The sequence below is a fragment of the Corapipo altera genome, unplaced genomic scaffold (assembly GCF_003945725.1).
Source record: "Corapipo altera isolate COAL_440 unplaced genomic scaffold, ASM394572v1 74, whole genome shotgun sequence".
NCBI lineage: Eukaryota > Metazoa > Chordata > Aves > Passeriformes > Pipridae > Corapipo > Corapipo altera.
In genome coordinates, this window is record NW_020884934.1 from 1,783,666 (window position 1) to 1,810,050 (window position 26,385).

The 26,385-nt window shown below is 37.4% G+C and overlaps 1 protein-coding gene across 3 annotated transcripts in view; it reads left to right on the top strand.

Annotated features, from left to right (window-relative positions):
- CADM2 (cell adhesion molecule 2) overlaps positions 1–26,385 on the top strand; it is a 612,665-nt gene that overhangs the window by 405,679 nt on the left and 180,601 nt on the right. For all 3 annotated transcript variants that reach the window (XM_027660008.1, XM_027660010.1, XM_027660009.1), the window contains one exon: positions 25,205–25,354. In XM_027660008.1, the coding sequence (XP_027515809.1) occupies positions 25,205–25,354 (150 nt within the window). The remainder of the gene's footprint in view (positions 1–25,204; positions 25,355–26,385) is intronic.

The window sequence follows — 26,385 nt, forward strand, 5'->3', positions numbered from 1 at the left end:
AATGTGGTTCCTTTATTTGCTATTTGAATGAAGGTACTGTTGTAAATCTGGTCATGGTATTAAGCATTGAGCCCTTATGGTTATCTACAGTGAATTTCTGTAGGCAGTGAGCTGCATTTCCCGTATGAAAGTATCATAGGACACAGACACATAGGACACAGACACATATTGCTGTGTACTGCCTCAATTAAGTAATTTTTTGCATTCCAGCCAGACAAAACACTGCTTCAGAGTCCAGACAGTTAATTTAGGTACAATCAAAAGGATGTAGTGAGTTCCCAAGATGTGTTTGTCATATTTTAAACGTGCTGTGGAATTACTGCGCGTGACCGCCTAAAATCTCGCAGTTGGATGGAGCTGCTGCTCTGAGGCAGGTTGTCAACTTCTCTTTGTCCCAAATATCTGAATTCCTCAATTTTGTTGAGAAAAAATTTCTTAGAGAGAAAAGGAATTTGATAATTATACTTAAATACTGAAGAAAAAAGGTAACAGTTGGTTACGGTAAATCCATGGTCACTGATTTTTACTTTTCTGTTGATAAACACTTTTGAAAGAACAGGCTTTTCTTTTGGGCTTGACTTTGTTCCAGAGTGCTTTTACAAAAAAATGATGTTTAGAAAGTGTTTTAAATACAAGGATTTTTCTTTTTTCCTCAAATGCTTTATTGAACACCATCAGACTTACTCTAATTCTCCACATTAACTCACTTCTCAAGATTTGTTTCTTAAATCTCTCTATGACATCAGACCTTCAAAGAATTTATTTCACTTTAGTGGACAGTGGTCGGTGAAACATATGGTGTTTAAATGGGTGAGGATTCACTATCACTGCTAACATTTGTAACTTTATATTTGTATTAGCTTGCTTTCTTGGTTGAGGCATAAAGGCCTCAATCAGCTAAGACTTTTTCATGTGTGCTACCATAGTTCCATAAGGATCTCTAGTTCTTTGTAAGTAGGCATTATGCTCAGCATTACTCCGGGATTCTTTCAAGGGCTAACTTCAAGGACTTCCTCACATTTTAATGATGGACTGCATATAAGGGAAAAGTAGTGGAAAACACTTGAGCAGAGTACTTTGTAGCGAGTTTTGGTTTTTTTTTCCTGTGCTGCTCATACGATGCTATTTCAAAAAATGATCATGGGATGATTTGTGCTGATCTATTGAACACAAGATCTGGTGGATCACTAGAGATAGAGAGAAATATGCAGTGTTTGCCTTAAGTTGTTGATTCTGAATTAACATCCTTTGCAGCAGCCAAGGGTAGAGGTCCCACCTAGGTTTTGCAGGTCCCCATGTGCCTTAGAGCTGCTGTTAGAAGTCACTGTCACTTTGCCAAAGCCTGGCTTTCCTCCTCGTGCTGGTTTAGATGGTGTAAGCAAAGATTAGATTCCTGATTTATATCAGTACCTGTACATGATGGAATACATCCAGCTGGTTTCCTCACTTTTCTAACTCTTACTGAGAGTACTGCAACCCTTCTTCTTTCATGAGGGCTGTTTTTTCTATTTTTGTGGTTTTTCTAATAGTTATTCTCATTTCTATGTGTGTACATTACATGTGCTGTGTGTGGTGCATCAGGAGGAAAAGAATTTATTTTAGTTGGGTTTCTCAAGGTAGAAATTTTTGCTTTTCATGTAGTTTTGCTTTTCATTCAAAATATCTGTCATTGGAAATCCCTTCATTTCATGGCATAGTTTCTTTCAGAAGTAACAGTTTTCATTTGTTTTGGGGGATAGTACTTACTGTGTTTATCTGTCACTGACTTTTGGAAATGTAAAGTGTGTCGGCTAATGCTTCCCAAGCAGCAGCTCAGAAATTAAGGGAGAATATCAATCCCTGCCTTGATGTCCACTGGCATTTTAGGAATTTACAAGTGTTTAAAACTAATGAGCTAATAATTCAGCGTTCTTTTCAGATAAAGTTACGTACAGAAATGAAAAGGATGAATAGTTTTACCTCCCATGGTTGGGCTTCTCTTACAGAATTTAATATTTGTAATGATTATCATAATGAAATACTCATCCCACTCAAACAATAAATATTCCCCAGAAAGTAGACCAGTTAAAATGCTTTTCCAGAGCAGACATAATATAATTCCTCTGATCTTTGGCTTTTTTTCTCTCTCCAAAAGCTCAGGAAGAAAAGTGGGCCTTGTAGCTCCATTGGGAAGTTACAAGTTTCTGGGGTTTGGGAAACCATCTAGTTAGCAAGGTCCAACATCGGGCAAGCTGTATGAGGGGAGGCTGAGGGCACTTGGTGTGTTCAACTGGAGGAGACCGAGGGAGAGCCCATTGCAGTTACAACTTCCTCGTGAGGAGAAGAAAAGGGGCAGGAACTGATCTCTGCTCTGTGGTGACCAGTGACAGGACCCGAGGGAATGGCCTGAAGCTGAGTCAGGGGAGGTTTAGGTTGGATATTAGGGAAAGGTTCTTCACCTAAAGAGTGGTTGGGCACTAGAACAGGAAAGCGGTCACAGCATTGAGCCTGTCTGAGCTCAGGAAGTGTTTGGACAACGCTCTCAGAAAGATGGTGTGATTCTTGGGGTGGTCCTGTGCAGGGCCAGGAGTTGGACTCGATACTGTCAGTCAGAGCTGGGAAGAGGTTTTGTCTTTAGCAAAGCAAAGCGCTTGAACACGTCCAGATTAGCACACTTGATGTGGGTAATGGAAATTCCAACATGATTTTTGTATCTTCTGTGCTAACGCCAGGGCATATTTCTTTGCAAGGCTACTGACTTAATTTCTTTACCTTCTTGGTTTGAGTTGAAGGCATGAGTTTCTAGAAGGTCAGTAGCTCAGCACTGGAACATGCAGTACGTGAACATTATGAGGGAACATTATTAGATGAACATTATGAGAAAACAATAGGAGGTTTTTTTGGGACTTCCCTGCATTTTCATTAGCAGGATCCTAGTTATACGGAAGAGAAGTGCATGTGACTGTGCAGATCTTGTTCAGTTGTTTGTAAGTACTCTGTTCTGTGCTGCTGGAATTACAGAGGAAGTTGTCTGAACCTTTTCCCTGGATTCTGGTCAAAGCCTATATGCCAGTGTTTCGCTTCTTCACACTGGGGTCAGAGGTTGAAACCTCCAAACCTCTTACAGAAAAGGCGCCAAAACAGGAGTTAGATGTACTTGGGACCTGTGTGAGCGGTGGTGAGAGGAAGGAACTCCTGAAAGGAGGAAGAAAGAACTGAATTAAATGGGAGAAGATTTTTTAGTAAATGCTAAACACAGATTTAACATATCAATTAAATTAAACCATATTTCTAGTGCTCAGATCTTTCAGCTTCCATGCTGATTTACATTTCAGAATTTTTCCTGGTAGGCCATCCTCTTGGCTTCCCAGCAGGCTCTAGAGTGTTTCGGGTAATTTTTCTTCCATTTCAGTGTTGTTCTGTCACTTGTGTCATTCAAATATTAAGGCCTTGTGAAAACACATTGTTTCCCTGTTTCTCTCTGCTTTGTTTCCTTGAGTGTGTGATGTGAGCTTCTATTAGCCATAAATTGTGTATCCTGGGGGAGCATAATAGAAAAGCACAAAATGCCAATCAATCTGTAAAATTTCACAGCCATGCTTAAAATATGTGTGGGAGAAGTGGGGATCCTTAGAGGAGAAACACTGAGCTGGGGGAGAGATATGGGCTGGCATCAGGAGGATGCCAGTGAAAGGAAAGACAAGGCTCTCTCAACTGGTGTGGCTTGTGATTGAAATTAGCCCATTTAGACTGGAAACCTGTTGAGCTTTGTGTTTCAGCCATTGCTATTCACTTATCTGCACTATGGTAATGTAGTCATTATGCTTTGTGTGGCTGTTGAATGCATTACAATGTGAAGTCAGATCAAAGCATGAAAGTTCACTAAAATGCTAGGTTTTCTTTTTCTCTAAATCAGGGTGAAACATAGCAGAATTTTTTCGATGGTGAACTCTGTGAGCTGGCCTTCAAAATGCACACATGCTGTCTTGTATACATCTAGATTCATCCTTGACCAGAAAATACTGGCTAGCTGAAAGAGGCTTGGGCAGCTCAGGAAACCTAGAAAACTGATATGAAACAGAAGCTGAAGAGAAGCAGTACCTCAAACTTATTTTATTTTTCATTGATTTAAATTTTCTATCAAAAAGTAATGATTGCAGTGTTTTCTAGTGGGGATTGACTTCTATTTTTCTAAGAATAAAGGGCAAAAATGACATTTGGATTCCAGAAGAAATGTCATTTAGCTATGTCAAAGAAAGTATCTGGGACTCTAATGACCTACTTTCCTGTTAAATCTCTAGGCCATTGCTGAAGCTAGGAGCATAGGGAAAATACATTTCATCTTCAAAGACTTCAAGATGAGGTTTATAACTTTCTTTAGGAGAAAAAAATGAATCCTCTCTCCTGAATTGAGACTGATAAAGTTTCAGCCCAAGATGGATATTTTTCCCTGAAGATTTGAAAATTAAACCACCTGCTTTAAATGAGAAGTTGGAAAAAAATGCAGTGCTAAACCAGTGTCTTCAGTATGAAAAGAAGAAATTTATATATTTTTACTTCTGTATAGGTCTAAGTAAATAGAAAAGACTTGGGATTTTTCAAATAGCACAAGGACTGAAAAATACTTTCATATATCCATGGGTCCTAAGGGTACTGACAGATGAAGTGGCTAAGCCATTATATTTTAGAAGTTGTGGCAGTTGGTAAAGTTTCCACTGACTGCAAAAAAAGAAATATAACCCCTATTTTTTAAAAAAGAGGAAAAGAAAAACTCAGGATACTACAGCCCAGTCAGTCTCACCTCAGTGCCCAGCAAGATCATGGATCGGATCCTTGTGGTAACTCTGATGAGGCACATGAGGCACATGCCTGGTTGGTGACAGACAGCAGGGCTTCATTAAGGGACAGATTACACCTGACAAATTTGATGACGCTCTATGATGAGGTGACAACACTGGTGGATGAGGGAAGAGCAGCTGACAACATCTACCTGGCCTTGTGCAAAACATTTGATACTGTCCTTCATGAAACCCTTGTCTCCAAACTGGAGAGACATGGATTTGTCGGATGGACTGGCTGGAGTTGTGGTCAACAGATCGACTTCCAAGTGGAGACCAGCGAGGACGGGCCTTCCTTGGGGGTCAGTACTGGGACAAGTGCTGTTTAACACCTTGGTTGGTGACAAGAACAGTGGGATTCACCTCATCCACGGTGAGTTTGCTGGCGACATCAAGCTGTGTGCTGGAGTGCACACACTGGAGGGAAGGGATGCCCTGCTTGTCAGGCTTGAGACATGTACCTGTGTGAAACTCATGAAGTTTAGCAAGGCCAAGTGCAAGGTCCTATGCCCGAGTTGGGGCGATCCTAAGCTGGTAATGGCTTTAAACTGAAAGTGGGCAGTTTTAAGTTAGAACTTTAGGAGAAAGTTCTTTTATTGTGAGAGTGGTGAGGCATTGGAACAGGTTGCCCGGAGAAGCTGTGGATGCTCCATCCCTAGAAGTGTTAAAGACCAGGCTGAATGTGGCTTTTAGCAACCTGATCTGCTCTAGCAGAGAGTGTCCCTATCTATGGCAGGGTTGATGAAATTAGATGATCTTTAAGGTCCCTTCCAACCCAAACCTTCCTATGGTATGATTATATGATATTTTAGCTGGAATCAAAACCACTTTAAGTATCTGGGGGGGAAATTCCATTGTTTAGCAGCACTTCATATTTTCCTGATGTACTATATTAAGGCAAGTTGCATATCAAGTATATTTCAGCCTATTTTAGTTGAATCTGATATCTTGCCTACAGATTTTCATCATTCTGTTTTAGGAAATAGTAAACTGCTCACAGCCATGTGTCCACACAAGTAGCAAGTAAACAAGCAGTCTTGCAATGACTATGGGTAGGGGGTTTGGAGCAGGGAAGAGCTGATGCACTGTGCCTCATGGGGCTGTAGAGACATTCCCCACACTTCACTAGGACTTCAAATTCTTTTGAGCCTTTAATATAAATGAACCTGTTTTGGAATCATCCTTTGTTCTGAAAGAAGCAAAATCTTTCTCTTTTGAAAATTAACTGTTCACGATGGAGGAAATGTTCAAATTGGCATAACATACTGGTTCTTACATTCTCAAATGCTTTCACTTCTTCATGGAATTTAGTGCATCGCTGCTATCGGTACTTCAAAGTTTTATGCAGCTGCATCACTTGAAGAAAGGAGATGTGCTGAGGGGAGTGAGGAGAGAAATAAATAAAATTGGAAGTGGAGAAGACTATTTTATCTGACTTTTTCAGTATGTTAATTTTTGTGTTAGTGGCAATTACTCTTCATAAAACATTGGACCTGACCAAAAGGAAAAAGGTATTATATTTGTCTCCCCCTTATTCTGTGACTTTCAAGCACTCATGTACATGAACTCCAGCACCTTAGTTGTGGTGTTGGAGCTTTCTGTGTGATTCATCATAAAAGAACATGAGGCATTCACCAGTCAGTGCTCATTCAGAGATGTTCTGCAGTACTAGCAGCACTAATAAATGTGCCTGTTCCATACATAATTTATGGTTTTCAGTGGAGATAGTTTTATGCTTCATAATAGGCTAGCTTTGATCCCTTAAATTTTGTTTTTTAAACTTACGGGTTGGGTACACAAAAAAAAAAGACTTAAAAATCTCTTTCTTGCATTGCTTGTTTCAACATTCTTTGTTTCCACATCCCGTTAACAAGGTTGAAATTGTTTCTGACCCATTTTTGGGGAAATAAGCCTTCCTATAATGGGTTTTGTGTGTAAGACTTTTTATTAGCCAATTCCCTCCACACCCAACTTGAAGCAGAATGAAAATTGGTTTAGTCTATTCTATGCTTCTACTTAAAGAATTTATTGTTATATCTTATTACCTGTAAGAGAGAAATGGAGATAGACTTTGTGTTTTGCGAATCTCTCTTTTATTGCTGTGATCCAACTAGAGACTACATATAAATGTAAATGAATGTTGTGGAACTCACTGAGGTGTGATGTTTGGGTTTGGGGTTTTTTTGTAAAGTTTTACATTAAAATAGTCTATATTAGAATTTTTTTTTTTAATTCAAAATATTTGAAGGATATTTCATCTTTCAAGTTCAGTGAGGTATCAAGGAAAAAAAACCACAAACCAAACCCGAACAAAACAAATTGAAACAAAGTCACTTTAAAATGCTTTAGTTTTCTAAAACTTAAAAGTTTTCTTTTATACTTTGTCATTAGTTTGTTTGGCATTTCTTATACAATGTGTGATTTTAAGAATTATCAAATGTAAAAGGCAATATTTAAAGACAAACAACAATCTGAAATGCATTTCTAAACAAAAAATTGCAAAGTTCCTCTCTGGCATATCAGAGTGTAAAGTTATTTTTAAAACAGAAAGTCATCAGAATGGATACATTTCTGGGACATATTTTGGTGTTGACATATAAACGCTTTCTGATGGAGTTTGTACTTTCAACTTTCTCTTAATCCAATTTTCTCTCTACTGTTTTTTTTTTTCAATTCCAGTGATCGTTATACTTTACCCTGTTATCATTCTTTGTTTTTAAAGCCTTCTTCACACCCAAACTATTTCAGCTAGAAATTTTGAATTGACTGGTGGTTTTCAGTTTTTCAGCCAATCGTAAGATCCACCCTTTGGAAACTAGGCCTCTTCTATATGTGTCAAGTTAGGTATGTTAAAGACGGATTAAAAATTGCTCATTGCTGTTCAGACTTCTTGTCATAACCTTTTTCTCTCCGTCTTCCTGAGCTTTCAGTCATCTGCAAGTAGTCTGCCCAAAGCAATGTTTTAATATTCTCTCTGTCTGCAGTCCAGTTTGGTTCCTCTGTTTCTTTGCCTTAGGATTCCCACTTCACCAGATTCCATTTCTCCAGTGTCGTCTGCAAGACATAATATCATTTTAGTCCAGCCTTCCTTTCTGCTGTTACACTTCAATGTTTTTAATGTTGAGGGGGTTTTATATGGAATGTGGTCTCTCAGCTATTTTTAAGGGATAATAACTGAAGCCTTACACCATGAATGCAAAATGGAGAATGGGGCAGAACTAGCTCTTACCGTCTCTTTGACTTACCTTCTGAAATCATTAATCTGTGTATGATCACACACCAGCAAAGCTTTTTCTGACTTTTTAGGAGTGTGTTTGCTTAGAGGATGGGTACAGCTTTTCTATCTCATCTTTAACAGCACAGCCACACTGGGCAGCTCTGTGAGTGCTAAAAAAGTTACCTTCTACCTCTTACCTCTATTTGTTATTTGAATACTTTTGGTCGAGTCATCTGTAAGCATATGAGGGAGAACAAATAAAAAAGCTTATTTTCTTTGCTGGCAAATGTTGCTTCCAGCAGTGAAGGGAGGGAGTCTCAGCTTCTTATTGTAACAGTTTCACCGTAGCTCTTAGGATGTTGTGTTACGTTTCATTAGATACTATGGTTTTCATAATTCGGGAACAAAAATTTGATTAACATCTCTTTTACAATGACTGTAGTGGCATTTATCCATATTGAACACTTTTTCATACCGTGTTCTAGGTAGGGAAAGCAGAAATACCCTACCCCTTTGTGCCTTCATTTAATTTTCCAGAGATCCTGCGTCAGCTGGATGTGAACAGAGTGTCTGCACTTCTCAGGCTTGCAGGGCTTTCTGCAAGCGCTGGGTTTGCTGTACATTCTGTTCCAGGCTTTTGGAACAGATCTTCCATATATGAACAAATGTGATATTGCTATGGGGGGCGAGAGGGGCTGCTGGTTTTGTTGATTTTTTTTTTTTCCTCTCTCTTCCCTGTGATGTTGTCCTTCTGTATATGAAGCCCGAAGCAAGAGTATTTGTAACATCAGTAGTTAGAGCAGTCAAAAGTAAGTGAGTTTTCTGTATCGCTGTACTAGTTCTCAAATATAGACTGGTATAGAGATTTTATGCTTCTCCTGTTCTTGTATTAGCAGCTTAGTACATCTTGGGTGGTTTTTGGAACAAAAGAATCAGAGTGCAGCAGTGATGCAACATGCAATTGTTTCTTTCACATTTTCATTTGTATCTGAAGAAGAAAGTTCTTATGTCCTGCTGTTCTGTGACAAGTCTCATGTTGTTTGGTGTTCTGTTTGTTTTCTCTTTTATTGAAGCTCCAGATCTTCGAATCACTGGATTTTATATATGTTTTTTTCCCATATAGTTTGAATAAAAAATTGGAAATCTTATGTAAATCCCAATTCATAATTTTAGTTGTTGGCTTTCTCACCTCGTTTTCATCCTTTCTTGGAGCAGGTTCATTTATTTTGAAGATTTTTTTTCTTGATTTGGATAGAGATGTTCTACCTGTTTTAAAGCTTAGATGAATTAAAAAAACCAAAACATAACAAACAACTCTTTATAGGCCAGTGCAGTTCTACAAGAGCTGTATATAAATGGTTCTTGCTGAAAACATAAGCAAGGCCTAGTTTTGATTTTTTTCCCCTCTTGCCCCAAAGCAAAGCCATTAAAAGCTGTTTTTACAGAGGACATTTGAGAACCTGTATATAGTCCTAGAAAAGAAAGATTCCATGCATGTGGAATGAGATGAACTAGCTGCTGTGAGTTTATTATTTCAAAATAATTGCCCAGGAGCAGTGTAAATAATATTGTAGTCTTTCAGTGGAAAAGACACTGTAATATGGGCTTGTTTGGAGACTGTAAGTTACCTTGGGTTTTTCCATGAAAACATAGGGCAGTTATGTTTAACTAAAAGCCAGTCAGTTATTCTTGGCCTTTTAAATATGCAAACTTCCTTTATAAAATGTTGTTGTAAGCTGTTTCTGTAAGTGAGTTCAGTGTAACATTAAGTAAGAGAACTCTGACTGGGTTTTGAGTCATCTTTTGTAATCCATACTGCATTCAGTGCATATTTGCTTTATATGTGTCTGTCTGCATATAAGTATCTCTTGCAGACAGGAAATCACAGACAGTGTGGTTTGGTGATTATTTTCTTTCTTCCAAGTTGATATCAGAGAGGTTCTTCCCAGTCCTTGTGACCTGAGACTGCTGAAACCCACCCATTTCACAGGCTCAGCTCAGGGTCTGGCCAGTCTGACAGCTGGAGTGGTACAGCAGCACACAGGGTGGAGGAAGCAGGACTTGGCAAGGGAGATAAGCATCTCCAGGAAAGCAGCAGAGACATTCTAGACTCTGCTGCCAATGGCAGAGTAAGGTAGACTAACTGATCCAAGCCTGTCACACATGAAAAGATCATGCTCGAGTCTTCGAGGCAACTGCTTTTGATGGCAGGAAGTATAAATTTGAAGTGGAAGGATACCTAAATTAGACATGATTTAATTTTATATCAGATTAATTGAGAAGGTCAAATCCTCTTCTATGCCCCTGATTTTTTTAGACGTGTTCTATATTGTAGCAAGCTACATTTCTTCTGACTTTTGACTTATGTTGGCATTACCGTGTTGGTAAGTCCATTTTGATCAGTGGATGTTATTCCGGGAGAACTGAAGAATGGGAAGTCCAACAAATGCTGTAAGAAAGATTTATAAGTGCATGAGTGGTGCTCAGAAGAACTCGCTGAGGCTTTTTGTACAATGCATGATGGTAAAAGATGTCTTCATTGCTATCATTCTTTCTGTTCCTTTGATTCTCAGAGTCAAGCAGAAGGAGCAACATCTAAAAGTGAGTAAAACAGCACTTGTAATATCAAGAGGTAGAAGACTGTAGAGAAGCTAGGTTTTTTTACTAAGGGTTTAAAAAGAACTTGTTAATGGATTTTGCTGTACCTTCTTGAAATTGGGGGTATACTACTGTTGAAATTAAGACAGTTTAAAACAGCCATATAACAATGTTGGAGAGGGCAGTGATCTCTGCTCCACAACTGCTTGGCCCAAAGGTCAGGTATGGAAGATATACAGTTTATCTCAATAATTTGTTTGTGGTTCTGTGGAGGAAACTCGGGAAGATCAGTAAAACTGATGGTTACACTGCAAATTGGGGTATAGTGTGGAGATAGCTGTGCTTGCTCTAGGTCAGAAATGGAGAAACAGTATAAATGAGCCCTTGTAGGACTTGGTCCTGTAGCAGTTACCTACTTCCCACTGTTCTGAAGAGAAAGCACTGAGCACTGGACTACAGACTGAAAAGAAAAAAAAAAAAAATAGAGTCCAAGTGTGATAGATGCCTTGAGGCTTAGTATTGACTGAGAAAAGCTTTGAATCATGAACAAAGTCACCTTTTCTGTTGTTTCATGTGTTCTATGCTCAGAGACATAGAACTTCATGCACTCTCTTTTAAGTGGTAGGACTTCATCACAGAAAATGCCCACTACATCATCAGCTTCCTTTCCCAAATGAAATGTTTCTCAAATCTTTATATTCTTAGCTAACTACTTCACAACAAAACTAGTTACTCTATAATGGCTGCAGTCAAAGGAGCCTGTGCAGTGAACATGTAGATGTGTGTGGGTATAAAATTTGCAGTAACAATGTTAATACAATGCACTGTGTTCTAAGCACTTGCTTGTTTGCTTTGTCAGTGTACATAAACAAGTGCACAGTCTTGAAAATACAGAAGTCTTGATACTCAAAGCAAAGGCACTTGGTGAGTGAGATCAGTTCTCTTACCTTCCCCTCATGTATGGTATTTCAAGCTGGGATTCTGATTGCTGAGGGGATGAATGCCAAGAACGAGGTGCTTTGTGCAAACAGAAAGAAAAAAAAATCAGTTGAATGTAAGCAGGCAACAAGATTTAGAAATATTCATGTTGCATTTTCTACTGTGTAGGTTTAAAAAACTAAGAAAGACCAGGTAGAAAAAAAAAATAAATTACTTATTTTACTCAGAACCTACTGTGATTGAAAGCTACTAATATAATTATGCTCCTTCTGAGACTTAAACCCAAGCATCTGTTGTTTGCAATGTACTTTAAAAACTAACTTTAAAATTCAAAAGTTCAGAAACTAATATTTAACTTACATTCCTCCACTTCCAAACACATTAATTCATTGCATTGCTCTTTCATTTCTTCACCTGAGAAATGAACTCTGCTGTCCAGAGAAGGTCTAGTTATCTCAATCTGTGCAACAGATGTTAGTCATTGTGTCTCCTCCTCCCCTCTCCTGCCCTCCCCTGATATGCAAATGGGTCTTTGACATTTATATTTCCCTAATGGGGAAATATATTTCCCTGTTTAGTCTGTTAAAAAGAATTTAAAAATCTCTATAATGAAGCTGGTAAATCAGTCTGGTAAATTTTATCAGATATCCTCCTCTGCTATGTAATTGATTTCTTACCGAGTGGGAGATTTATGCTTTGTAAGCCCCCTACATTTTCAAAATGAATTTGTAGTATATTTTAAGGCATTTCAATTCATGGTTGCTCTTGTTTGCCTTTTCCTCTCATGAATAAAACCATCAACAGTCAGTACTAATGTGATTAACACTTTCTAGAACTGACTGCAAGAAGAATCACGTTTTTGCTGCATGCGTTTGTGGAGCTCACAAACTGCAAAGCTGCTCAACAGACAGCGATACGTTAATAGATGTAACTGAGAAACTCTTCTTTTCTTTGCATTTCCCTAATGTTTTTTTGTTTGTTCTGCCAATATTTCACACCTTAGGGTGATTAAGGAAATGGCACACCTGTGGCTGCCCCATATGTTCCTTTCAGGAATGCTGCTGCTTCTACCTCCATGATCCCTAAAGAGGGGGCTGCTCACCCTCACTGCCTGAATCGTTTTTCTTCCCGCCTCTCATTGCAGCGCCCCTTGGTGAACTCAGAGTTTCATTTCTGTCTGGGCATGTGAGCGTGGCACTGATTCGGGTAATAACCACGTGTGGATACGTCAGCTTGAGGTGCTGGTGCCCACACTAGTAAGATTAAAGCTTGTTCCAAAGATACTCGTCATTCAGCAAGCAAACCTTCACCTGCTCTGCACTTCTTCTTTTCTGATATGTGGTCACTCCACAGCTGGGAGTTACCTCACTGGGCTTTATTATGTGTGTTAGCACTCCTGCCTTTTGGTCATGGCAAAATAATATGATTTAATCCTGAAAAATAGCATATTTGTGTCAATTTATTATGTAAAATGCAAGAAATATGGTAATGCGATTAGGAGCAGAATTTTTGGCTATCCTGCAAATTTGATTCGAGCAAACATTTTTTCAACCATGTACAGAATAATTGATGTTTTCTCTTTTCTAGAAGAAACTCACTCAAGTCAACTTTTTTTTAGGTACCAAATAACCTTTAGAATAATTCAGTAAATTATAAAATAAAAGGTTTCAACTAAAATATTCGTACAGCCAAGTAGGGAATCTAGTCAACCATTACTGACATCAAGTCACTGATCTAGAAAATTACTTTAATGCACATATCAATATACTTGCTGATTTCTAACATTTCAGTGGATTTAAAAAAAAGTGTTATTGCAGAGACCCCTTGTGTATCACATGTTATAAAAGTCACTAAAACTTTTCTATACTAAAGCAATTATAGCTATTGTAGCCTCTGACTCTGACCTTTTTTAATTAAAAATAATATTTTTTTAAGTAGGGCTTAGATTTATGCGCAGCTGATTAATTTGATTCTTTGCCTTTGAATGCAGTTAATTTAACTGTTTTACAGATTTACAGATCATTCCAGATCTGCAAGGAATTCTTTTTTCAAGAGTACATACAAAAATATGATTTTAAGGAAGACAAAAAGATTTGAATTGTAACATTGATATCCTTGTTGTTGTGAGGAGCTGGAATTACTTCCTCAGAAATATGCAGTTTTTCTAATTGAAAGTAATTTATGAATAAAGTTATTCTGTCGGGCCTGTTGGACTATAGGCTATTTTAGTGAAAAAAACCCAGAGATTTCAGTCCAGGTGACATTGATAATCATGTCAATAATGGTAATGCCTCTTGTAGAAATTTAGAAGTCAGCTCTGAGCTTCTAGTTCTGCCACTGCCTTCACACTTGTCCTGTCCCTTTTTGTGCTTTCTGAGGAGTCAGAGTTTAACTGGCTTAGGAGAGAGGAATAATGAATCTAAAAATACATCTCATGAATGCATTAAGTGAAGAAATTCGGAAAACATTTTTCTGCTGATTCCTTTTGTTCAACCAAATCATTACTTTTAAGAACAGTAAGGGTAAGGATTTCAGATAAATATGATAATTGGGTTGAAGTGTTTTTATTCATAGACCACTGGAAATGACAGACCATATGTTAAAGTTTCACAAATAAAAGGGATCCAGAGGTCACAATAAAAAAAAAGAAAACAGGCTCTAGAATAAGAACTTGGAGAGTTGGAATAAGAGACACTTCCTTCTACCTGCCGTGAAAGTGAAGTCAACTGATAAAAAAATAGTTTTTCAGAAAGTAGTTTTTGAGAGCAGAATTCAGGACTATAATTTCCTTTAAATTATCATAGAATCATAGAAATACAGACTGGCCTGGGTTGGAATGGACCTTAAAGGTAATCTCATTCCAGTCCCTCTACCGTGGGCAGGGACACCTTCCACTACACCAGGTTGCTAAAAACCCCATCCCACATGGCCTTGGACACTTCCAGGGAGGGGGTATCCGTGGCTTTTCTGAGCAACATTCCATTTTTTAAATCAAATTTTAAAAAAAACTTAGATTGTTCTTGTTCCTAAGTCCCCTTAACAGTTTCCACTTTCACAGTCTGTCCCATCTGTTGTTGGGGGCAGGCCGTTCAATGCAACTGGCATTTGGGCATTTCTAAATTTGTATTGTCTGCAAAACAGAAGTCTTACACATGAACAGACCTTTCTAACTTACACCTGTGTATTAATCTAAGGTTCAACAGCACAACAAGAGAAGTCAAGGGATATGTTTTTAAACCCCCCAGATTTTATGTTTAGCTATATTTGAGGAACATGGCATTTATAAGCAACCCTTTTAAAGAGGACTGGGAAAAAATACAATCGTTGTACAACACCACGCTTAGCACAGCCACGGCAGCTTTTTCCTGTCTCTGCTGCTACATGGCACTCATCCAGATATCTGCTGTACTAACATTTGCTCCTGGGAGGAGATGAAGAAAAAAGGGTCCATAAGGTTTCCATTGGCCTAGACAACTGAAACATCTGCTAGATTCATGAGCAGCTTGCTGGCCTAAGTCAGCAGGGAGAACTGCTGCAGATCAGCACTGCCATATCAATAGATATTTCATACACCACAGGGAGGAAGAAAGAAAGTCAGTCGAGTAAGTGATTTTATTTCAAAGTACACTGAAGTCTAATGCAGTTTTACGTTAAGTGATATCTAAATTGCACCAAATGAGAGCCACATCTACGACTGATCTGCGTGTGATACTCACTAGGGAAACAGGTACATGAAAGAATAGCAGGATGCAACCCTAATCTCCTAATACCTGTTAATAGGAACCAAGGCTCCCAAATGAAATTTGACAAAAAGCAATCACCTGAGAAAATATTCTCTTTAGTCAGAAGCCTGCACTAGAGGAAGCCTCCTCTGTTTGAAACACAAATAGTGTTGGAAGGACACACAGCAGAAGGAAAGAGCAAGTGTTGAAGCAATGAGGGTAGAAGACAGAGTGGAATATACATCCTTGTGTGGTGTAAACTGCCTTTCATGTCTGTAGTTCAAGCCTGGGTTCTGGTGCCTAAAAATGTTGTCTGGCCTAAATAATTTTGTTCTTTATAGTTTGGTGCCACTTGGGCTCAAAAGGGCTACTGGAACTGTATACAGCAATCATTCTCCAGACCAAATTCCTGGTCTTGTTTTATTGTGTAAACCAAAAGAGGAAAAAAAACCCATCAAGTACAAAGTCAGTTTTAAACCTGTTGTTTTGTATTTGAACTTTCATCAGCTTCATCAGAGAAGTGTTTCAGAGATCTCTTCTGTACTAGAAAAAGAGTCAAACATCAAAGAAGCCAAATATTGACATGGAGGGTGAAATCATCAGTAATGAAAACTTTGTGAATATACAGATGATCACAAGTGGAAAACGTTTTATTTTATCATTCTGACTTCTGCTCTGTGAGAATCAGAACTGTTTTCTTCAGGGAACATTCCCATTTGGCCAGGATGTATCAATGTATTGATCAACACAAAGTCATCAAGGGAGTGCCTGTTCAGATCAAAACCATCTGCAGGGACAGTATTTCCCACCTTTAAGACAGTATTGCCTTTTGTGTGCCAAAAGGCAACATACACACACAACTCTTCACAATAGTGTTTATAGTAAATATATTTATGAAAAGGATTTTTTTTTAAAGTATGTTTAATTTGTCCATATTTTGTTACATTGACCGAACTCAAGGATCAAACTTCTTGGTATGGATCCTCATTTACCACTAGGATGGTTTTGTCAGGACTATTTACAACTACAGAGTATTTCACTGAAAAGACACTGGTAATCTGGAAATCAGAACAGATAAGTGTAATGTCACACACAGCATCTCTGATCAAAACCTGATTTTTCTACCTTTGCTTTTTCTTCATTTACCTTTGAGAATTACGTATCACCTGAAGCAAGCTGAACAGTGAAACTCTTAGAAGTCCAAATAGCAAGGATTTACTTAATGTACTAGTGCAATGACTTGTTTTAGACTTGTTTCCAAACCAGCGGTGGAAGAACAGGGTTTAGATATGCTGTTCTAGTCTAATTAAAATATACAGTCTGAAGTAAAGAGAGTTTAAATTTACAGAAACAAATGGGGGTTTGTTGATGATTTTATCTCTCTCCTTCTTCATCCCCTGTCCTGTTTGGGTATATATGTGCAAACATGTGCAAGGTATATGTTTAATTGTATATTTTAACAGGAATAAAACCTTATATATGGGCACATGCTAAGGCAAACCTAGAACAGTTTTAATTTTCAGTTATGCTCAGCTGTTTGGTACAGTGAAACATTTGAGCTTCCATTTAAATACAAAAGGCTTCACTTGATGAGTGGGCATTTTCCAGGGATATTTGTAATTAAGAATAACAGTTCGGTTATAGTGGATTTTCCTTTTTTGATTTCCAAATGCTTTTTGAGGTTACAAACATTCAAACAACAGCACTAGTCGGATCTGACTTGTATAGTTGACTCTTCTTCTGTCTTTTCAGTTCTCTTTTGGATGACATTTCAGAAGGTGGTGAGACAAAGGTAAAAGTGAAAGGATTTTAAACCCTGGTTGTTTTCTGCTAAGGTAGAAAAAGTGGTTGGACAGGGAACAAAGATAAACAGAGAGACAAAAAGAAAGTCCTTGTCACATGAGTGACCAACATGTTGGTCTTCAAACAATATTATTTGTTTTTAAGGATGCAGAAAGTTGGAAAAGTGCATTCCTGGAGAGATGGAAGTATATTTTCTTTTATAATGACTCAATAGCTGGAAAGCCTGAGAGAGCTTTTTTCCAGTAGGTTTGATATTTTTCACAGGTGGAGAAAGGAAATCATTAAAGGGATTGTGGCAAAATGAGGAGGAAAAATATGAATCAACAAATGTATTTTTTCTTGGTTGTATAATTATCTTTCAGTGGAAATTTTAATTTTGAAAAATTAAATCCAAAGTATTTTGATTTTTCTGAAAAAAAAAAAGTTTTGATACTAGTGAAAGGTGAATATTTCTAATGTTTTTGGTTCATCTTTACTTTTTCCATGGCCAAAATTTTCTCAATTATTTTGGACTTTCTTGTAATTTCCATCTTCCTTAAACATTACTTATCTTCAGTAAAGGTGTTATTTTCCAAAATATCTTCTACCAATGTTAAGGTTAAATGCATTCACATTTGCCCAGAGTATTTCAATCCAAGATTGAAATAGGGTACAGTTGGGGGCAACGTTGTGACTGTGCTGCTGAAGTGTTTGGGAGATTGGCACAGGTATCTTCTTGGAGCAATTGATGTGAAGTAAGAAAATGCAACTATTCTTTTATTAAAGATTAGGAGTGGAAATGGAGTGACAATGAGGCCCAGATCCTCAAAGAACTTACTGTCCAATTCCTTATGTTTCATATTAGGGTTGGGTACTGTCCTGCTCTTAGAGAAAAAGGATTTTGTTGAGGCACAAAGTGAAAAGTGACACCAAACCCTAAGCCATATTTACACTTGTGAGAACCAGAAAATTCATCAGTTTGTTATCACAGTTGTGGGAAAATGAGGTTCACTTTAATTATGTTTGTATCTGTAACTTCCATCATGAATTTAGGGTGGTGGAGGGAAATGCTTTTTTCCCCTTTCAAAATAAATAAATAAGACCCCTGGATACTCTTCTCCATTTGCAAACAAATAATACCATGGTGATAGCCTGAAGGGGCTAAAAATAGTCACTTATGCAACGTTCCTAGGAAACAGCACTGTTTGTGCATACTTTTTTTTCCCATTGTCTCTCTCATACATTTTCCTATTTGTCATTATGGAATGATTGTGCTTCCCCATGTATTTTTTCCAATTTATATATGCAATCTCTTTCACTCTAATATAGTCCAAATTAATCATATCTTGAGTTAGCTGCTGGTTTGGAAACATACTCTTGAAACATAGGGAATGAAGGAAGGAACAAAGACTTCCTGCTTCTCTCTTATTGATGTCTAACATAAATCCTGCAGCCTGAAATCAGAGGCTGTACCAGTGCACTCTTGTCCTTCACATTGTTTTAGAATTGCTTAACCTTTCAAAAAGGCAAATGACCTTGAATGCACAGTCTAGAGGTAACAGTAGTAACTTTCTGCAGTGGTGACATTAATTCCAGTGTTCTCTGCAAGTGGTTTTGTTACCAGAGTTTGGAACAGTTACTAGAACACAAAATTTGTCTGTTTATTTTGTTTCTTTTTTTTAAACAATGTTTCTTTAGTGAGCAAACAATTTAGAGAACATTCCCCCTGGGCATAAACTCTAAAAAAGTATGTACTATCCAGATATAGGACTAAATTATTGCCATTTAAGGCAGCAAGTTAGCAAAGGTGAATTCACCCCGTCAAAGACTCTGTTTATCCAATTATGCTCAGGCAAATTTCTCTTTCTTTAAAAACACCATATGAACACAGTTTAAGATGCAGGTACATTGCTGTATTGTCTTTTAAAATAATGCAAAGCAGGTAGATCTGTATCAAGAGTTAATCTTCTTTAATCTCTCATCAATATTTTACCACGCTCTCAAGGCTTTTCTTAGAAATTAAATGAAATAATAGAGGCAACAACTTACGTAGTTTCTTTCTTCAGTGTTTCCAGCACACTAACCTTCTATTGGGTATCCATGCTGAAAAAAATAAGGAAGGAGATTCATTCCTATTAGAAAGTTACAAGAAACACTAGTTGCACAGTAATGCAGACCCCAGTTTGTGCCTGATGAAATGCAGTTTACAGTGTCATTGCTCTTTAAATTAAATAAAGACAAGCTAATAACGCTTCATCTCCTTGGAGAGATGTTTGCATTATTTTATATATAAATTGAGAAAGCTAGGAAAGTGATTCAATATATTAGATGTTTCATCATACTGGCTTTTGTTTCTAATGTTTTAGTTTCTTTAGTTAGAAAGAAGGCCAAAATAGATGTATTCTCTCCACAGATAGTAGTAAGTTCCTCACCTTCTCAACCAAACATGTGCTCTGTTGTTTGGGTTTTTGGGGATGTTTTTTTTAGGGCCTGGTCCAAATGAAATCAGTATTAAAATATCAGACTGTTTTGAAAAATAATTTGTTCAATTTTTTTTTCTTTATTTCCTCTGATACAGCTTTGCATTTTTATGGGCTATGGTTTTGGCTGAACTTCATGCTATAAAGGTATCAAATAAAAGGCTTTGTGGTTCTGTGTAAGACTGAAAAAGATAAATCTCTGCTATAGAACTGTAACCTCTACTTGTTCCCTCCTATATGCTGACAAGCTTAATTTACCTCATAGGGACACTGGGCAGGTAGAGCTGAGGTGTCAAAACATTGCTAATTCACTGCTGTCACCTCTTGTTCAAGCCCTCCTCTCTATCCACAACTATTTTTTTTTTTTTTAATGACTTTCTGGTAAACAGTGACATGAGTAGACAAAGCTTCCTGCATTTATACTGTGAAATGCTCTTAATTTGTAACATAACTGTTTACTACAAGAACAGATATTTGCAGAAACAAAAGTAAAGAGAGGATTATGTTTTCTCAGTGCTTACAGCCACCTGGTCACATTTATAATTAGCCTGGTAAATTGATTAGAATGTATCACCTAAGCATCAAGTGGAAGTGTTGAACTCATTAAAGAGCTTTCATTGTAATTGCAAAAAAAATAAAAATAAAATAATAATAAAAAAGAACATACCAAACCCACAAAAAAACAAGCAAAAACCCTAACCCAAACATAAACAAATAAACATGAGACAAACTCACATGATGAATGTTTCCAAACTGGACCAAATAATGATAATTATTCTGCATAGCCTTGTCACATACTGAGATAAAAATCAATGTTAAAATCCACAGAAGCAGTTTAGCCATGATTTCTGGGTGGGGGAAAAAAAAAAATAAAAGCTTTTCTTGACTGGAAACAGCTTGTGGCTAATGAGATATGAGGCCGTCAGTTCTACTCCAGAGCAATATTGGTCCTCCACAAAGCATTGCAGAAACAACCTATGGTAGAATATACTTAACTATAGCTCCATCTAGTCAAACTAGTTGAAATAATTTTGCTAAAAAAGCTTCCTAAAATGAGCAAAGGGACTGGGATACAACATGACGACAGCGATGTCTAAATGCAGTCGCCTTTTTGCCATAGCTTCACAGCTTATTTTAACTTATCTTTGCATAACATTGTAGTGTTTCCTAATGAAACTCCTTGCTTCTTTTTCAGATAGAAGGGAATTGTAATATGGGCCATCAGTAATTTATTTATTTTTTTACTCTTTAGTAGTGTACTCCATACAGACAGGAAAATAGTTTGTCCTACCTGAAGGTTTGATCATGGAACAGAATGTAATTGTATATACAGTGGTGGATATATACGTGTTTGATTGACTTGACCTGCTGGTGGGGGGTAGAAATGTCATTGCCAGAAATTTGTTGTGAGAAAAGCAAGTCAGCTGGATGGGTAGCCCTGTCTTTACAATGGTGATCATCTGAGTGGTATTCCTTATCTCAATCATACCTGTCAATCACCTCAGGTAATAGTAAAGTAGGAAATAAATTGTACTGAACTTACCTAAAATGCTGTATTCAGTGCAGTGAAACACAGGGAAGTGTATCTGAGAGCTACAGGAGGAGAACTGGAATGAGGGCCTGTCTTTGGAATGGTGTCTGAGAAAAAACTCCCAGCATCATGGTAGACCATCAGTCACAGTTGGATTCCTGCCTGATCCTCTGGCCCAGGGGACTCATCTTGGTGTGCAAACAAGAACACAAAGTGCTGGTGGAGAAGTGGCATCACCTTTGCAATTTTTTCCTTCTGTAACTGCAGCAGTGAGGTTTCCAGGTCTGGGCCTGAACACACTTCAGAAAAAAAGATGACAAATTGCAGAGGTCACAGAGAAGAGCCACAGACTAATTAAGGGATTAGAAAAATATAGTTTCTACAGGAAGACTTAGGAGCTCAATTTATTTAGATTATCAAAAAGAAGGTTAATGGGTGACATGATCACAGTCTCTAAGTACCTACAAGAGAAATTTGATAAGAAACAGCTCTTCAGAACAGGGTAAAAAATATAAGAGCTACTGGAAGCTAAGTGTTACAGCAACATACCAGGAGTAAATTCTGTAGTTTTGTTTAAACAAGGGTGACTGCTGCTCTCTGAGTAAGTTACCAAAGGGGCCATTAATTTTCCACTACTAGACTTCTTAAGTCAAGGTGAAATGCTTTTGTTAGAGGACATTTTCTTGTTTAATCTCTGCTTCCAGAGTTAAGGAAGAAATTCGGAAATGGGAGTTTAATACCAGTATTAAAAACTGTTCATAATAAAGAATCTTAGTGATGGTGTTGGGTTGTTGAAATTATGATTGCCCCAATGTTGCAGGGCCTTTAGATTTCCCTTCTTATTGAAGGCTCATCACCAACTAGTCTTGATTTAATGGGCCTATTCAAATGGATCAGAACCAACCTATTCAATGCTGTGAGTATGAATGGGTTTTTTGGCAGTGGTAATAAGCTACCCCAGCCATAAAGGGTTTTCCAAAGCAAGTGCCTTGGGGAATGATGTGATTCCAGTCAGTGGTCTCCAGCTTCGGGTCACTGTGCTGCAGCAGGAGCCTGCACAACCTATGACCTGGGTTCTCCATCTCACTGAGCACTTGCATGGGCTGGCACCTTCCCTGGCATCCTTCCTGGGAACATGCTACCTCTCTGTTAATCAGAAACAAGACCTCTCCCACAAAACACTGGCAGTCCCCTCAGGAACCATATGCAATCTTTAGTGGCATAAAAACACTTCTTTGACACTTAAAACACAAAATGCTGGTGCTTTCCTTAGTGTTCATCTCTTTCACGCAGGGTTTTACAGCCTTCTCCTCTCCCCTTGCTAATAGATTTTGTCTTTATTGAGGAGTGTTCAGTATCCATTCATGTGGTCTCACTTTATCTATTTTACTCTGTTCTGCACGGGCTCTTTTTTTCCACTTGGGCTAGTTTCCATATTAGATGGCTTGTTTTCTCTGTACCTCTTTCTCCACTCCAAGCTTCCTATGCAGCTCTGTGCGTGTTCTCCAGATCCACACAGCTTCTGTGTTGGTGAGGGATAGGATGAATGTTTGGGTCTCGTTTTCATATGATAGGTTATTTCTTGCTTCCAAAACATCAGCACTAACATTAGAGTGGTCAGAGAAAGGAAAGTTCTTTCATCCTCTTCAGATTGTGGCATCTCCATTACCCATTTATCTCCTTGATCAGACTAGTTTACATACTAACCACTCTTCTGGTCGGACAAGTCTGTGACTTCACAGTCATTAGCACATGACAGACTGCAGGTACACTGACACCTTCATGGTGAGAACTGTAATATCTGAAAGGGAATATAGGGTAATTATGAGGAGATCAGGGTAATTATGGGGAGAGCTCCTAAATTGTGTTAATAAGGTCCTAAATCATTACAGCAGGTTTTTTGTTAAACTATCTCCCATTCCAGGTCTTTCATGGAAGTGACAGATTTCACTGTGCTAATCTCTGGCAGTAGGTTCTGTTTAATGCTTTTTGTATGCAAAAAGTATTTTAGCCCACATAGCCTCCTATCCGCAACTCATACTTCAGAAGGTTATTTCTTTGGTAGGTTGCTTGTAATTTAGTGGAAGTAATAACAGGCTGTGTGTGTTTTTTTGGATCTTTAAAATTCTAATTTAAGCGATAAGCAATTTATGCAATATCTTGAGGTTCCTTGACACATTGGAATTGAAAGAGGGGAAATAGAAGGAAATGACAAATCTTCTCTGTTTTCTTTTTTTTTTTCCCCGTCCTTGTTTATGATTTTTCACTCATCAAGTATTTCTCAACGTGTGGCTTTCAGGAAGCAGGGTTTGATTAATGAAGTGTCAGATACAGAGGATGTCATGAGAATTTCTGCATTTTTTGTTTGTAGCGTTTAGATCATCCATGGTGTTTTCAGCAGTCCTTATTTTTTATTTACTATATCTGTTATCCTATGGATAGTAAATACCCTCTTAGAGTAAATATCAGTACACAGTAAGTGTAGATCTTTAGACATCTCTAGGAAGTTGATATTTATGCAAAATTATACGAGTTATTCAGATTTGCAGTTTGATGGAAATATTTTTTTCACTGATGTAGGTACTTATTTTCCACATCTAAGGCCATCATCATTATTTTAAATAGGAAAACCAATACATAGAGAAATCTGGCTACAATTACATCTTTGGTAGCATCAATAGGTCAAATAGAAGTTCAGTTGTTAGTCTTTTAATTTGTACTTCCTTATTCTGCTCATCTGAAAACCTGTATACTAGATAACAGATTTCCATTATCATGCCTTTTATGTAGAAGACATGCTTCAGTTTAACTTAACTGGGAACAACTGGGATGAGAGCCACTAGAATAAGATGTTTCTGTGAAGGTTTTGTGCTGGATTTGTGATTCTGTATTGGTATGATTAGTGAATATTGTATATATTATTTCCTTGATGTACTTATGACATGTCTACGAGCTTGTTTGCTCCTGTAGGACTGTAGAGAGGTTTTTAGTTTCTGACACATCCCACTTGAGTGTCAGTCTTGGCATTATGGTTCTTATGTGAGCAGCTCTACCTACTCTTCCGTGCTTCTTTTATTAACAGAACTTGTATAAAAGGAGGGGAAGAAAGAAGCACACGTTTGATTTAGAGTACTGGATTGTCTTTCTTTTGCATAGTATCCTTGAGTAAATTAATATATGTCCTAGATAATGACCATAGAATCCAGGATGTGTCTTGCTGATTACTGAAGGTTTCTTTCTTTCCCCACCTGTATTAAAAATGTCTTCCATGTTTTTCTTCCATGTTTTTACCCGCTCCCTTCTTGCAATACTGTTTGTCAGAATGTGCTGTGCTGTTTGACAAGGGCTGTGCTATTCTCCCCACACATAAACACTTTAGTCTAACTATACCATTGAAAACGCTTGTGATTTAAGAACCTGAGTGATACTGCTCCTGTATTGTGTGGAGGCATTTGGAAATCTTCCCAGTGACTTTTCAGCAAGCACTTAATGTGATTCATAATACTCTGGGATAGAATCACAGATGTGCAAGAGACCTACTACATCATCTCTTCCATTTTCATATGAGATCAGGTTATATTCCCTCAGCAGAGTATGCATCGAGTATTAGATTCACACTACATTTGCTCTCCAACAACTTTCCAAACCTGACGTGAAAAACATCACCCTGAGAGGCCTTTAAAATATATAAAAAGAAACAGGGAGTCATGGTTGCCCTGTCCCTCTGTTTGAAAAACTCTGTGTGGATTTTTATGTTATGCTTTCAGTGATGTTTTCAACACTGATTTAACTATATTGTCTGTACTGAGTCATCTGTGGGTATGTCTGAGGAGATAAAATTGCAGGGCACTTCTTTGTAACTGTATAGTATGTCTTACAGAGAGGGGGAAGAATCCCTGTTTCTTAATTCATCTATCTGTTTCTCAGATACAGAGAATGTATTGTAAATGTAATTTTTTTTTGGTTTATTGTACCACCTTGGTCAGAATAGATCACATTGAATTCAGGGTCTGTCATCTGTGGGAAACTGCTGCAATAAATTCAATTCTACAACCTAAATATTTTCTTTTTTTTCCTCTTACTCTCTTCCCTTCTGCATTCCTCCCCTCCCTCCTCAGGCAGCCAAGGGCAGTTTCCACTTACTCAGAACGTCACGGTTGTTGAAGGGGGAACAGCAAATTTGACCTGCAGGGTCGATCAAAATGATAACACCTCCCTCCAGTGGTCAAATCCAGCTCAACAGACACTGTACTTCGATGACAAGAAAGGTAAATTGTTTCCTCAACTCATGCTTCTGCACAATTTTTTGTAAGAAAAAAATGTTTAAAACCATTTCTCTTTAATATTCTAATATGAAAATATTTACTAAGAATGTATTTTTTCATTTCTAATTTAATTTTTTTGGAGAGGCATTTACTGGAGTACTCTCTTGCATATAAAATTATATTTAAATTATTAAAGGAAAAGAATAGGATTTGAAAGTCTGATTGTAAGATAATTTGGAAAATATTGTTGCAAAATATCTTGGAAAAGCATTTATGAGTGGCAAGAATTGGCAAGAGAAGTAGTAGCCCATAAACTTTTGACTTGTTTTTATTAGTGTATATGCATATATATCTATATTATATATATTTTTATATATATATTGTATATATATATAAAATATAATCCCACTGTTAGCTTCAAGTGTACTGCAGTGTGGATGTTAGTGCAATGCTCAGTTGCTGGGGTAGGTGTTCTTAACAGCTAATAAAAACAATTGGGTTTGTACCCTGATATTTCCAATTTTTCCATGCACTGATTTTTTATTTTTTTTTTTATTTTTAGTTAAATTAGAGCTTAAAAAAAGACAGGAAAACATCCATTCCTTACAAAAAGATGTTCATTATATCTGCAGTGGTTTTTATTTTTGAGATGTTTATCTTAATTTGAACTGAAAAAGCATTGCATTTTACATAATAGAATGTTAACATAAAGGTTACATTAGATTCTGTAAAGAAATTAAAACTGAAGTTAGGGGTAGTAAATTCATCACTTGGCTTTAAAAAATGTAAAAGCTTTGGTGTTGATTTCGATGGTACAGAAGTTCAACCTTTTTTTTTATACTTAATTCTGGTGCTTGAATTTATTCTGAAAGGTGCTACATACTCTAGAACATATTTTAACAAGTGCACTTATTACTCTGCTTAAAAATAAAGAACTGCTGTCCAAATGCTCTGCTGAATGATTACAAGACTAAAACACCTTGTAGGACTGAAAACACTTTGTGGATCTGTGCACTTCAATAAAAGAGAATCTA